Here is a 13,585-nt window from a genome sequence, read left to right on the forward strand (position 1 = left end):
CACTGAATCCGCTTCAGACTCGGTTGGTTCAGTATGAGGCAGCGGAGATCGGGGACAGATCGGTCTGTCAGCAAGTTCCATCCCAGCCTCAACTCCGTCAGCGACAGGTTTGTTCTGAGAGTAGAGACGAGATCCTCAGCACCAGAATCTGTGAGACTGACACTGTCCAACCTGGAGATAAGAGAGAGTGAGGGTGAAGGACACAGAGAGACAGGAGACGGTACAAATCCCCAGTGTTTATCAGTAACACACTTACTGATCACATTTATGTTCAATGTCAGACACCCAGTGACTGTAAACACAAACTCCCACAGTCTGGTACTTACCACAGTTTCTGTATTTTACACTCCGAGTTCCTCAGAGCCGCAGACAAAAGTTTCACTCCTGAATCTCCCAGTTCATTCTCACTCAGGTTCAGCTCCGTCAGTGATGGGTTTGTACTGATAGAGAAGACGAGATCCTCGGCACCAGAATCTGTGAGACCGACTCTCTCCAGCCTGGAAATGAGAGAGAGTGAGGGTGAAGGACACAGAGAGACAGGATTCAGTACAAATCCCCAGTGTTTGTCAGTAACACAATTACTGATCATATTAACGTTCAGTGTCAGACACCCAGTGACTGTAAACACAATCTCCCACAGTCTGGTACTTACCGCAGTTTCTCTATTTTACACACCGGGTTCCTCAGAGCCGCAGAGACCAGTTTCACTCCTGAATCTCTCAGGTCATTCTCCCCAAGTCTAAACACAAACAGACAAATTGATGAACAAAGTAATTCAACCAGAGAGTCTGAGGGAATTTCTCTCACATGGATATTTCAGGGAACATTAAGCCCTTCAGTAAGTCACTGATCGGAGTTCCCATCAGTGTCAATGTCCCTCACTGCCCAGCTCCAGGATGTTCACTGAATGTCAGTAATTTAGTCTGTTGGTGTGACCCTGTAAACTCCACATATTCTGTCTCATTCCCTGATGGTTAGAAAAGTGTTCCTGACTTGAGAGCATCGGAAGGGGCAGGGCCACAGTGAGGAAGATTTATTTATGGGAGATAGTGGACAAGACCCCACCTGAGGAAAGGGATAGGAAGAATGGGGAAGAGAGATCACACAGGAGGACGGGGGATGAGGGAGAGGTCCCAAAGGAGGATACCAATGGGAAAAGATAATCCAATAAGATGAACCCTCCCGTCCTTGGGAATTACTGACCGATCCTCTGGTCATTTGTCCCAATTCTTCACAATCTGATTTACTACAGTTTCACCCAAATTCTTTTACGTTGAAACAACACAATGGAACAGTTTCAGAGTTCAGAGTGAGAGATAAATAAAGTTACCTCAACTCCTGGCACTTGTGCAGCCCAGGTCCCAGCCGCTGAATTCCTTCACATTGAATGTGGCAGTTGTTCAGTTCAAGCTGTTTTATTGTGTCACAGAGTCCGATGGCATGAGACAGAACCGCGCAGTCAATCGGGGTCAGTGTCATTCCATCGAATGAAAGTGTTTCCACAGATCCCAGTGCGGCCTGAGCCAGCCCACGATTCTGAGACTCAAACAGGTAGTGCAATGTGTTCAGGAGGCTCCTTTTACCGGCTTCACTCCACGTGTTTCCACTCTGGCGTTTAACCTCCTCCTTCACCCAGTCAATCACCCGGCAGGTTGTTTGATGAGGAAATGGACCCAGAAACTCCTCCAGGCCTCGAGCTGTCATTGGGGAAGAGAGACCAGCAACAAAACGGAGAAATATCTCAAATCGCCCATCTGTCGTGTTGTGGGCTTTAGTGAGGAATTTGAGGATATTCCCAGGATGTGGATTCAGGAATTGTGCGACTGCAGCTACAAACTCTTGGATGGTGAGGTGTGGGAATGTGTACACCACACATCGGGCAGAATTCTCTCTCTCCAAAAGCTCCATCAAAAACCCGGACAGGAACTGGGAAGGCTGCAGATTGTAGTTGATCAAATCTCCATCTGTAAACACAATCTTCTTCTCGGACACTCCTCTGTAGGCCATCTGACCAACCCTGAGTAACACATCACGGGGGTTCTCAATCTCACGGCCGTGGTTTTTCAGGATGTTGTAAATATAGTAGGAGAACAGTTGGGTGATGGTCTTGGGAACTCGCTGCGGGTCCCTGACTCTTTGTGTGAAGAAGGGTCCCAGTGCCAGAGCGAGGATCCAGCAGTAGGAGGGGTTGTAGCTCATGGTGTACAGGATCTCGTTCTCCTTCACATGTTTGAAAACAGCTACTGCCACTGCCTGATCTTCAAAATGCCTGATGAAATATTCCTTCCGTTCCTCACCAACAAATCCCAGGATTTCAGCACAGACACTGATCTCTGCCTTTTCCAGTAAATGTAATGCAGTGGGGCGGGTGGTCACCAGCACCGAACACCCTGGGAGCAGTTTGTGCTGGATTAAACTGTACACAATGTCAGACACCCTGCATTTGAATTCAGGATCTGGGCACTGGTGCTTGGGTTCTGTATCTCTCCGACCGTCAGCAAAATCGATTCTGTGCTTGAATTCATCCAAACCATCGAATATAAACAGCAATCCCTCTGGGTTCTTCCAGACCTCTCTCAGGAAATTCCCAAAGTAAGGATACTGATCCAAAATCAGTTCCCTCAGGTTTACTCTGCAGTTAATGGAGTTTAAATCCCTGAATTTGAAACTGAAGACAAACTGGAATTGTTGGTATATTTTCCCTGTGGCCCAGTCATAAACAATCTTTTGTACCATTGTTGTTTTCCCGATCCCCGCGACTCCGGCCACTGCTGCTGAACTCCCAGATTTGGATTTACTCCGGGAAAAGCTGCTCTGGAATAACTGATCAGTCCGGATTTTTTCCAGCTCTCCGCGGAGATGTTTCTCTCTCCACTCCTCGTGGTCTCTGCCTCTTGCTAGCAGCTCATGTTCCACTAATCGTCGATCTCGAACAGTAGAAATGACCGTGAGCTCAGCGTATCGATCAACCAGCTGGAAAACCTTCACCTTCTCCCTCATCAGGATCGTGTTCACTCTCAGTGTCTCAGTTTGTGCCCGCAGAGTCTCCTTGTGTTTCTGTTGAACATCTTCCATGGGAACAGAGAACATTGTCAAAGTGTTAAATGGCTCATCTGACAAAGAATTTTATAAATTCAACATTCAGTGCTTGAGATTACATGAAGTAATTGAATGCTTCCATGGATATTGGGATAGAAAGTAAAACTCTGTTCACGGACACCAGAACTGACAGCGATGGATATCCCAGAAAATGCCCAACCCTCATATTCTGGTACTACTGACTTGTGAAGCTGAGCATCCCCCTGATATCCTATTGCACTTCTATTACAACAACATTTCACTACATTTAAAGCGTTGTTTGTAACATTAACAGACGATGTTAATGTTGATCTGGTGTGGAAATATGGAGAGCAGGACACTGTGCGTTTTGGCAAATCTGTACACTGGGGAGTCACAGGTGTCCACTGCTCTTGTATCTAAACAGGAGCAGAATATGCGGGAAATACTCAAGTCGGGCAGCATCTGTGGAGAGAATCACAGTGAGGTTTCGGATCGACAGCTCATCGGAAAGACAAGAAAGAAAATTGTTTACTTTCGATTTCAAAGATGGAGGAGCGGTGGACAGATGGAGTCTCTGTGAATGGAAGAGACAACAAATGTGTCAGTGATGTACGTCGTGTTTCTGGGAGAGGGCGGTGAAGTCTTGGCAACTGCTACTGATCAGTCTGGCAGTGGGGTGTGTGGAACTGTCTTATGAGGTCTCCGCCTGTCAGGGTCGACCATGGATGTTACCTCCCAGCTGACTCGATACGGGAGCCAGGACACTGCGATATGGAGAGCCAGCTGTTGCCCATGTAGCGTTCTCCCCTCTTCCATGCATCTGATGAAGACAAAGGAACGGCAGAGACTGATACAGCTTGGGACCAGAAGCATCACAGGAGTAGCCAGTTTGCGCTGATCACAACATAAGTCTGCCTTAGGAGCTCCAGCTCTAGGTTTTTGCCTGTGGGTTTACTCCCATGAGGGATAGAGTTGCAAGGCAGTGGAGGATTGAGATCAGAGTTTTCCTTCCCCTGGATGAGATGCCAATCGTGTCTGACGAAACCCAGCTGCCCGAAGCGACTAGTTGTAAGGCCCAGTAACCCGCCTTTGCCCTGTCTGCTCTCGGATGAAATGCTTCCACCGGGCTTAGTAGCTAAGCCACACATGAAGGCCAGGAGCTGGACTTGGTTGACAGGGGGTATTTGATTCGGACGCTATTGGGAGAATTTAATAGGTCATGGGGGCTTATCCCCATCACCACCCCACGGTATAACAATCTGAAGCAATCAAGGGTCACTGCATAATTGACAACAATAAATCGGTAAATTGATTTATTATTGTCAAATGTACCGAGGTACAATGGTAACTTTTCTGCATGCGATCCAAATAGATCATTTCATCACATCAGTGCATAGAGGTTGCACAAGGCAAAACAGAACAGGATAGTTCAGGGAAACAGTATTGCAGTTGCCAAGGAAATGCAGTGCAGGCAGACAATAAGGCCAAAGGATCTTCAGGGAAGGGTTCAAGAGCTTAATCCGGAAGTGTATTGAGGGTGTTGTTCCCCAGATATCAGTCACGGTCCACCCAAACCAGAAACCCTGGATTAACAGTTCCGTGCGAACAGCACTTAACACGCGGCAGACAGCTTACATTGCCGGTAATTAGAAGGAGCTCAAGAAATGCAGCAAAATCATCAAAATGCAGCAGGGAGCCCTTGGAGTGAGCTGTACTTTGGCATTGCTCCATACCCTTTACTTTTTTACACGTAACCACTCTTACTTACTTCAACTATTCCCACACTAAACGATTTATGTCACATTTATGTCATTGAACTGTGACTTTCACTCACTGAAAATGAATACCAGAGCACGAGAAGTTAAAGAAGGGAAAGGTCCCGGCAGGAACGGGAAGAAAAATGGTGATCCTGGAACATCGAAGGAAGTTCCGATAACTACGGAAGTAATGAAGGAACTTCCAGATGAAACAGTTAATCAAAGACTCACCCTAATTGAAGGAGTGTTGAAGTTGATGCAGGAAGATTCCAGATTACTCAGACGTGAAATCGATCAACAACAAGTTAGGATCTCTGAACTAGATCAAGATGGCTGCAAAAGGGATCGAAAAATTGAAGCTCTTGAAAAATGGTTAACTTCGGTAACTCAGCAGCTGGAACGTCATCAAGCTAAGACTATTGATCTTGAAAATTGCTCCCGACGACAGAATTTGCGAATAATCGGTTTTCCTGAAGATGTTGAGTCGGGAGATCCTACCAAAGATTTTTCTAAGTTGCTAATGGAAGTGTTTGGTTCCGATATATTGGAGGAGCCCCCACTACTAGATCGTGTGCATCGTACTTTTCATTTTAATCCGGAGAATTTGGCCAGACCGAGACCAATCATCATTCGGTTTCAATATGTTCATGACAAGGAATGAATTATTCGAGCTGCTCGAAAGAAAGGTATGATCCAATTTCAAGAATTCAAGTTCAGGATTGTCGATTACAGCCAAGATGTACTGAAAAAACGGATGGCTTTTAAACCACAGATGGCAGAACTTTATCGTCGGGTCTATAAAATAGCGCTACTGTTTCCAGCCCGTTTGAGAGTGGTTATGCTGGACAACTCGCACCGCCTGTTTAAAAATCCGATGGAAGCCCAAAGTTTTCTCAACAATCTGCCGCCCTCTGCGGAGAATTAATTAATGTATCATTTTTTTTCTCTCTCGTCTTTGATTTGTATAGTTCGAGGGTTTTTCCCCTTGATCTTGCAGTGTAGGTACACTTTATACTGTTAAATGATATTATGCTTTTCTGTTAGTGATCTTGTATATCTTACTCTATAATTTTTTGAAAGTTATTTAATTACAATTTTAAGGCTTGTTTTCTTTCTGAAATGTTACTGGAGTATTATATTTTAAGATGGTGGATTGTTTTCTTCTTCTTCCCAGAATCCTTTCTGTTTCTAACGTCACTTCCAATCATTTATATATGGAGAATTAATATAGTAATATGATCTGACATTTGATGTTCTTTGAAATATGAGTAAGAAGGAACTATTCGATGCTTCTAATCGCTGTAAGCTTTTTCTTACCGTTATGGCTATTTTTTTTAAAACTTTTTTTGAATATGGGTGGTATTTCTTTTGATAAACATATTTCTCTTGGGTTGCCTTCTGGAAAAATGGGGTTAGGATTAGCTTTAGATTTAGCACTGGCCACTGTCTGGCTTTTTTCTGAGTTTTTGTGGGAGGAGGGTGGTATTCTTGTTTTTATTTTTAATTCATTTTTGCTTTTTAAACAGGCTGACCTGAAACTACTAAAATGTCCGAAACGCCGTAACTTCCGGTTCCTCTTTGGACCTTTTTCCCTCTTCCGGGGTCATGAGTCTGTACTCTGGTCAACCCTTTACATACCTTGTGCTCAAGCTCGTTACGATGGATAAGATTATTAATTTGGTTTCTTGGAACACAAGTGGTTTAAACCACCCAATTAAACGGAAGAAAATGTTTTAAGTATTCCATAGGATGAATGCTCATATTATTTTTGTACAAGAAACTCATGTCCGGAAAGAGGATAATCAGCGTTTTTTTAGATTCTGGAAGGACCAACAGTATTAATCGAATTCACAGGCTAAAGTAAAAGGCATTTCTATTTTTATAGATCCGTCAATTTCGTTTCTGCACTATGAGACGATTTCAGATCCGAATGGCAGATTTTTGTAAATTACTGGTTTGTTATTTAACAAAACAGTTGTTATGCTTAATGTTTATGCCCCAAATGTTGACTTTCCTGATTTTTTAAGAATCTCTTCACATCGCTTCCTAATTTAAATGACAATATGCTGATTATGGGTGGAGATTTCAATTGTTGTTTAAATCCTTTGATGGATAGATCCAAGTGCAATCAAGTACTTCCGAACAAATTGGCTACCCTTATTAACTCTTTTATGACCGACTCTGGTATCTCAGAAATTTGGAGATTCTTACATCCAAATGAGAAAGAGTTCTCATATTTTTCACATGTATATCAGCATTATTCAAGAATTGACTATTTTTTTTAAATCGACTCTCGACTAATTTCTCGTTACTGGTTGCGAATATGATTCTATTGCTGTTTCTGACCATGCACCGTTGAAATTATTTATTAACTTAAGGGATACATTTACTAATTCTAGATAATAGCGATTTAATACCACTTTACTTCAAGACTCGGATTTTGTCAAGTTTATTGAGGAACAGATTATTTTTTTCTTTACAATGAATTCTACGGAGGATATTTCCAGTGGGACATTATGGGATACTTTTAAAGCATATATTTGTGGACAAATCATTTCATATACTGCTGGATTAAAAAGGTGAACTAATAATGAAATACTTAAACTGGTTGACAAGATTAAAGAAATTGACAAGAAATATTCTATAGCCCCTAATCAGGAACTTTATAAACAGAGAGCTGAACTTCAAATGGAACATAATCTCTTATCATCATCTTTAATTGAAAGTCAATTAATCAAAACTAAGAGTCAATTCTATATACATGGTGATAAAACTGGGAAACTATTGGCTGATCAATTGAAATCAGTCTCGGTTAAATGACAGATTCTTAAGATTTGTAAACAAGATGGCACTTTGACAGTTGACCATGACTAGATTAATAAATCCTTTCAAGAATTTTATACCTCCTTATATCAATCAGAATTTCCTGATGACTCTACTATAATGCATGGATTTTTTAAGAAATTGAATATTCCAAAATTATCATCTAATGAACGGTCAAAACTAGATGTACCTATTACAGTAGAGGAAATAAAGAACACTATTTTTTTGATGAACTCAGGTAAAGCACCTGACCCAGATGGATATACAGTAGAATTTTTAAAAAAAATTCTCTACTATACTGACTCCTTGGCTATGTAGAGTTTTTAGGGATGCAGTATCTATAGGTAAATTACCACAATCTTTTTATCGAGCTTCTATTTCCCTAATTCTTAAAAAAGATAAGGATCCTACTGAATGTGCATCTTATAGGCCTATATCCTTGCTGAATGTGGATTCTAACATTTTTTCCTAAAATATTGGCAATGAGATTGGAGAATGTATTACCTCAAATTATTTCTGCTGATCAGACTGCATTTATTTAAAATCCTTACTCTTCTTTTAATATTAGGAGATTAATGAATATTGTTTATACGCCTTCACCCAGAATTCCAGAATGTGTTATCTGATTGGATGCTGAGAAAGCTTTTGACAGAGTTGAATGGAGATATTTATTTAACACCCTTGAGAATTTTAATTTTAGTTCTATATTTATATCTTGAATTAAACTAATATATTTCACCCCTTTGGCTTCAGTATTTACTAATAATCAAAGATTCACTCTTTTTCATCTATTCCGTGGTACTAGGCAGGGTTGCCCTCTTAGTCCACTACTATTTGATATCGCTTTGGAACCGCTAGCTATTGCTATTCGTGACTCCCCTAATATATTTGGCATTACCCGTGGAAATGAGACTCATAAATTATCACAATATGCAGATGATCTACCGTAATATATTTCTAACCCAGGAAAATCTATTCCGGCAGTATTAACTTTACTTGCTCAGTTTAGTAGTTTTTCTGGTTAGAAACTGAACCTAGGTGAGAGTGAACTTTTCCATTAAATATGCAGGTTCCCATTTACAGAAATTCTCCATTTAGAGTGACCACTGACTATTTTACTTATCTAGGAGTTAAAATTACTAAGAGACATAAGGATCTATTCCATTTCAACCTTTCACCATTAATTAATCAGGTTAAACAACTGATCACTAAGTGGTCCCCATTGTCTCTATCATTGATTGGCTGAATCAATGCTATTAAAATGATTATTTTACCTAAGTTTTTATATTTATTTCAAACGATACCAATTTTTATTCCTAAATCCTTTTTTGATACTATTGATTCTAAAATTTCCTCTTACATATGGCAAAACAAAAGTCCCAGATTACGTAAAAAATACTTCCAGAAATCCAAGAAAGAGGGTGGTTTGGCATTGTCCAACCTAAGATTTTATTATTGGGCAATTAATATTCGATATTTAATATTTTGGACGCAAGATTGGAATACAACTCCAAGCCCACATTGGGTAAACCTTGAAGGCCACTCCGTACAAGGGTTCTCTTTAGCTTCCATTTTAGGAACTTCACTTCCTTTTCTACCATCTAAATTGAATAAACAAATGTTTAACCCTATAATTAAACATACATTGAGAATATGGTTTCAATTTCGTAAATTTTTTGGCCTGAATGAATTTATGTTATCAAGTCCTATTGTATCTAATTTCTTTTTTCAACCCTCAGTTTTGGACCAAGCCTTTTTGATATGGAAAACGAAAGGTATAATATGCTTTTGTGACTTATTTCTGGATAGCTGTTTTATATCTTTTGAGCAGTTATCTAAGAAATTTGATTTGCTTAGATTCCATTTTCTTAGATACTTACAAATAAGAAATGTTTTAAATACTACGTTGCCTACCTTTCCGACTTCAAATCCTACTGATATTATTGATAAAATTTTAGGTTTAAATCCTTTTCAGAAGGGATTAGTAGCTATTATCTATGATATAGTTATGAAATTACAGCCAGGTATATCTGATAAAATTAAAAATGAATGGGAAAGAGAACTTCAACTTTGTCTACCTATAGAGAAAAGGGATAAAATTTTTCAATTAGTTAGCACTTCTTCTATACATAATACATAAACATACATTAACACAATTTAAAGTAGTACATAGAGCCCATATGTCCAAAGATAAATTAGCCCATTTTCATTCCCATATAAACCCTACTTGTGATAGATGTCACTCTGAGATGGCTTCTTTAATTCATATGTTTTGGTCCTGTCGTCTTTTGGAAAAATATTGGAAAGATATTTTTGATATTATTTCTACAGTTCTATGTTTTGATTTAAAACCCCACCCTATTACGGCAATTTTTGGATTGCCAATGTTAGAACATAGATGTTTGTCTTCTTCAGCCTGTCGGGTGATAGCATTTGTTACGTTAATGGCCAGATGGTCTATTTTGTTGAACTGGAAGGAAACCAATGCTCCTACTACATTCCAATGGTTCGCTCAAACTATATTAAGTTTAAATTTAGAAAAAATTAGAAGTGATATTTTTGATCCTTCGGTTAAATTTGAAGAAACTTGGAAACCTTATATGCAACATTTTCATATGATGTAATTTGACCTTTCTGAATTTTTTTTTATTAACTTAAATTATATGAATAGAGGAGCGGAGTTGATGACATTACTGAACGTGTCTGATTCAAGATACAGGTGTCCCCCGCTTTTCGAACGTCCGCTTTACGAAACCTCACTGTTACGAAAGACCTACATTAGTACCCTATTTTCGCTTTCAGAAGGTGTTTTCACTGTTACGAAAAAAAATTCAGCGCGCAAAAAAATCAGTGCACGATAAAAGGCAGCGCGCCCCGAGCAGCTGCTCTCCCCTGGATTCTCGCCGGCATTGCTTAAACACGAGCCTGTGAGCAGCTGTTTGCAAGATGAGTTCTATGGTATCGGAAAAGCCTGAAAGAACTCGTAAGGGTGTTACATACGGTAAAACTAGACATAATTAAGCGTTTTGATCGTGGTGAATGAAATAAGGACAACGTGAGTTTGGCTTGTGGAAGTTGACAAAGATGATGTTGAAGACGTTTTGGCATCCCATCACCAAGAACTGACAAATGAAGAGCTGATACAATTGGAAGAAAAAAGGATAACAGTTGAAACCGAATGAGTAATGATAAAGTACAACTTTAATTTTGAAAGGGTACGTCGGTTTAGGGGATATTTGCAGGATGGTTTGAGTCCTTATTAAAGAACTGTGTGATAGAAAAATACGCAAGGCTCAGCAGTCAAGCAAGCCTCTACATCAGCCACAGCAGACGACGAACCTTGATCTTCGACATCGAGGCAGGCAGTCATAGGAGAAGATGTGCTGCCTGCTCTAATGGAAACAGGCAACGAGATGACACCCCAGTGTCCCACCACCCCAACCCCCAGGCCACCGACAGATACCGACTCATGGAAAATGCAACGGTAGCCGGGAGGCACACAGCACATCTTTAAGAAAAAAGCCGAAATAAACATGCTAATTAATTAGGTGCCGACGACACGTAATTGTCGGCCCAGATCAGAGACGACGCAATCGGAAATTGGCACTGATCTGGGCCGACAATTACGGATGGCACCTAATTAATTAGCAAGTTTGTTTTGGCTTTTTTCTTAAAGATATGCTGTGTACCTCCTGGCTACCGCTGGACCCCTGCGTTCTTCGCGGCAATGTATCGCTCAGCGGCCTGGAGGGTGGGGGGGGGGGGGCCACTGCACCACCCAAACTCCAACGACTCAGTCTAACACCATCATCAGTCTGCTCGGCGCTGAACCAATTCTGGTAAGTGATACTACACTGTACATACATTATTTCTACTTTATATAGGCTGTGTATTTATCATATCATTCCTGCTTTTACTATATGTTACTATTATTTTAGGTTTTATGTGTTATATGGCATGATTTGGTAGGTTATTTTTGGGTCTGCGAACGCTCACAAAATTTTCCCATATAAATAAACGGTAATTGCTTCTTCGCTTTACAACATCTCGGCTTGTGAACCATTTCATAGGAACGCTCTACCTTCGGATGGCGGGGCAAACCTGTACTGGTCTAGCTCTGTTCCTTTTTGTTTTTTTTCTTTTTCTTTTGGGTTTTTTTTCTTTTTTTCTTTATGACTAATTTCATTATGAGTTTGGAAGTCTATTATACCTATGTTACTTAAATCCTTTTTGTATATGCTTATTAAGATTATTCCAATCTCTTTGTATGAACTTTGTTACTGTGTTTATAATTTTGAAAATTAATAAAAAGATTTAAAAAGAAAAGAAAATCATCGAGGCAGCGAAACGACAATACAGGCACAACTCTCCAGCAAGAACACACGCCGCAAGGTCTGTACACCACTGCAGACTTAAAAGCTAAGCGCAGTGGTGTTGCCAACATTGCTGCCTCTCTCCCAGAGCAGCTAGATCTTTTTTACGCTCGGTTTGATATCGCCAACACTGAACCTCCGAGGAGAGCCTCCAAAGCGACCTGCACCTTGGTTATCTCTGAGGCTGAAGTTCACAGGTGTTTCCAATGAGTGGACAGTTGCAAGACTGCGGGACCAGACGGCATCCCGGGGCAGGTACTCAGGATGTGCACGGCAGAACTGGCAGGTGTGTTTACAGATATTTTTTATCTCTCCCTCTCCCAGTGTAGAATGTCCTCCTGCTTCAAATCATCCCCCATTGTCCCTACCTAAAAGACCAAGGTAACATGTCTACTGACGTCCGGTGGCACTCACCTCAATAATAAGCAAATGCTTTGAGAGCCCGGTCAAGGACTACATCTGAAGCTTGCTACTACCCACACTGGACCCTCCACAATTCATCTACCGACACAACCGATCAAAAGATGATGCAATAACCACAGCTCTACACACAGTCCTTACACATCTGGAGAAGAATGATGCTTATGTCCTTGAACCTCAGTTCAGCATTCAACACCATCATTCCCTCCAGGCTTGACAAGAAGCTCAGAGTCCTTACCTTGTGCAGCTGGATCGCGAACTTCCCGTCAGATTGCCGGCAGGTGGTAAGAGTGGGCTCCCTCACCTCTGACCCTAAACACAGATGCCCCTCAGGGCTGTGTCCTAATCCCCCTCCTTTACTGTCTGTATACCCATGACTGTGCTGCCACCCACAGCTGCAATCTTTTGGTGACACTACATTGATTAGTCTAAACTCAAATAATAAAAAGGCAGCCTATAGAGAAGTCATCACCCTGACCTGGTTGTGGACGACAGGAGGAATGGAGACAGGCTGACTCTTATTGACATCAATGGATCTGGGGTTGAGAGAGTGAACAGATTTAAGTTCCTCAGCACACACATCACCGAGAATCTCACGTGGTCTGTACTTACCGGCTGTGTGGTGAAAAAGGCACAACAGAACCCCTTTCACCTCAGATGATTGAGGAAGTTCGGGAGGGGTCTCCAAATCCTAAGGACTTTCTGCAGGGGCACAATTGAGAGTATTCTGACTGTCTGCATCACTGCCTGGTATGGGAACTGTACTTCCCTCAATTGTAGGACCCTGCAGAGAGTGGTGTGGACCGCCCAGTGGATTTGAAGTTGTGAACTTCCCAGTATTCAGGTCATTTACAGAGACAGGAGTGTAAAAAGGGCCCAAAGGATCATTGGGGACACAAGTCACTCCAACCACAAACTGTTCCAGGTGCAACCATCCGGGAAGCGGTACCGCAGCATAAAAGTCAGGACCAACAGGCTCCGTGACAGCTTCTTCCACCAGGCCATCAGACTGATTAATTCTCTTTCTACAATTGTATACATATATACACGCTCACCACACACACCATACTGTAATTGTGCAGACAATTTTCCCAATATTTGTCAGTGATATTAAAACCTGATTCTGAGAACTTTTATCTGACTGTTCTGTAA

General features: G+C 41.2%; 1 protein-coding gene across 3 annotated transcripts in view; it reads right to left on the reverse strand.

Annotated features, from left to right (window-relative positions):
* Window positions 1-13,585, reverse strand: part of LOC140207037 (NACHT, LRR and PYD domains-containing protein 3-like) — a 37,376-nt gene that overhangs the window by 4,085 nt on the left and 19,706 nt on the right. For all 3 annotated transcript variants that reach the window (XM_072275357.1, XM_072275356.1, XM_072275358.1), the window contains 4 exons: window positions 1,331-3,068; window positions 653-739; window positions 327-497; window positions 4-171 (listed from right to left, as the gene is read on the reverse strand). In XM_072275357.1, coding sequence (XP_072131458.1) covers window positions 4-171; window positions 327-497; window positions 653-739; window positions 1,331-3,068 — 2,164 coding nt within the window. The remainder of the gene's footprint in view (window positions 1-3; window positions 172-326; window positions 498-652; window positions 740-1,330; window positions 3,069-13,585) is intronic.

Source organism: Mobula birostris, chromosome 13 (assembly GCF_030028105.1).
Source record: "Mobula birostris isolate sMobBir1 chromosome 13, sMobBir1.hap1, whole genome shotgun sequence".
In the NCBI taxonomy this organism is placed as follows: Eukaryota; Metazoa; Chordata; class Chondrichthyes; order Myliobatiformes; family Myliobatidae; genus Mobula; species Mobula birostris.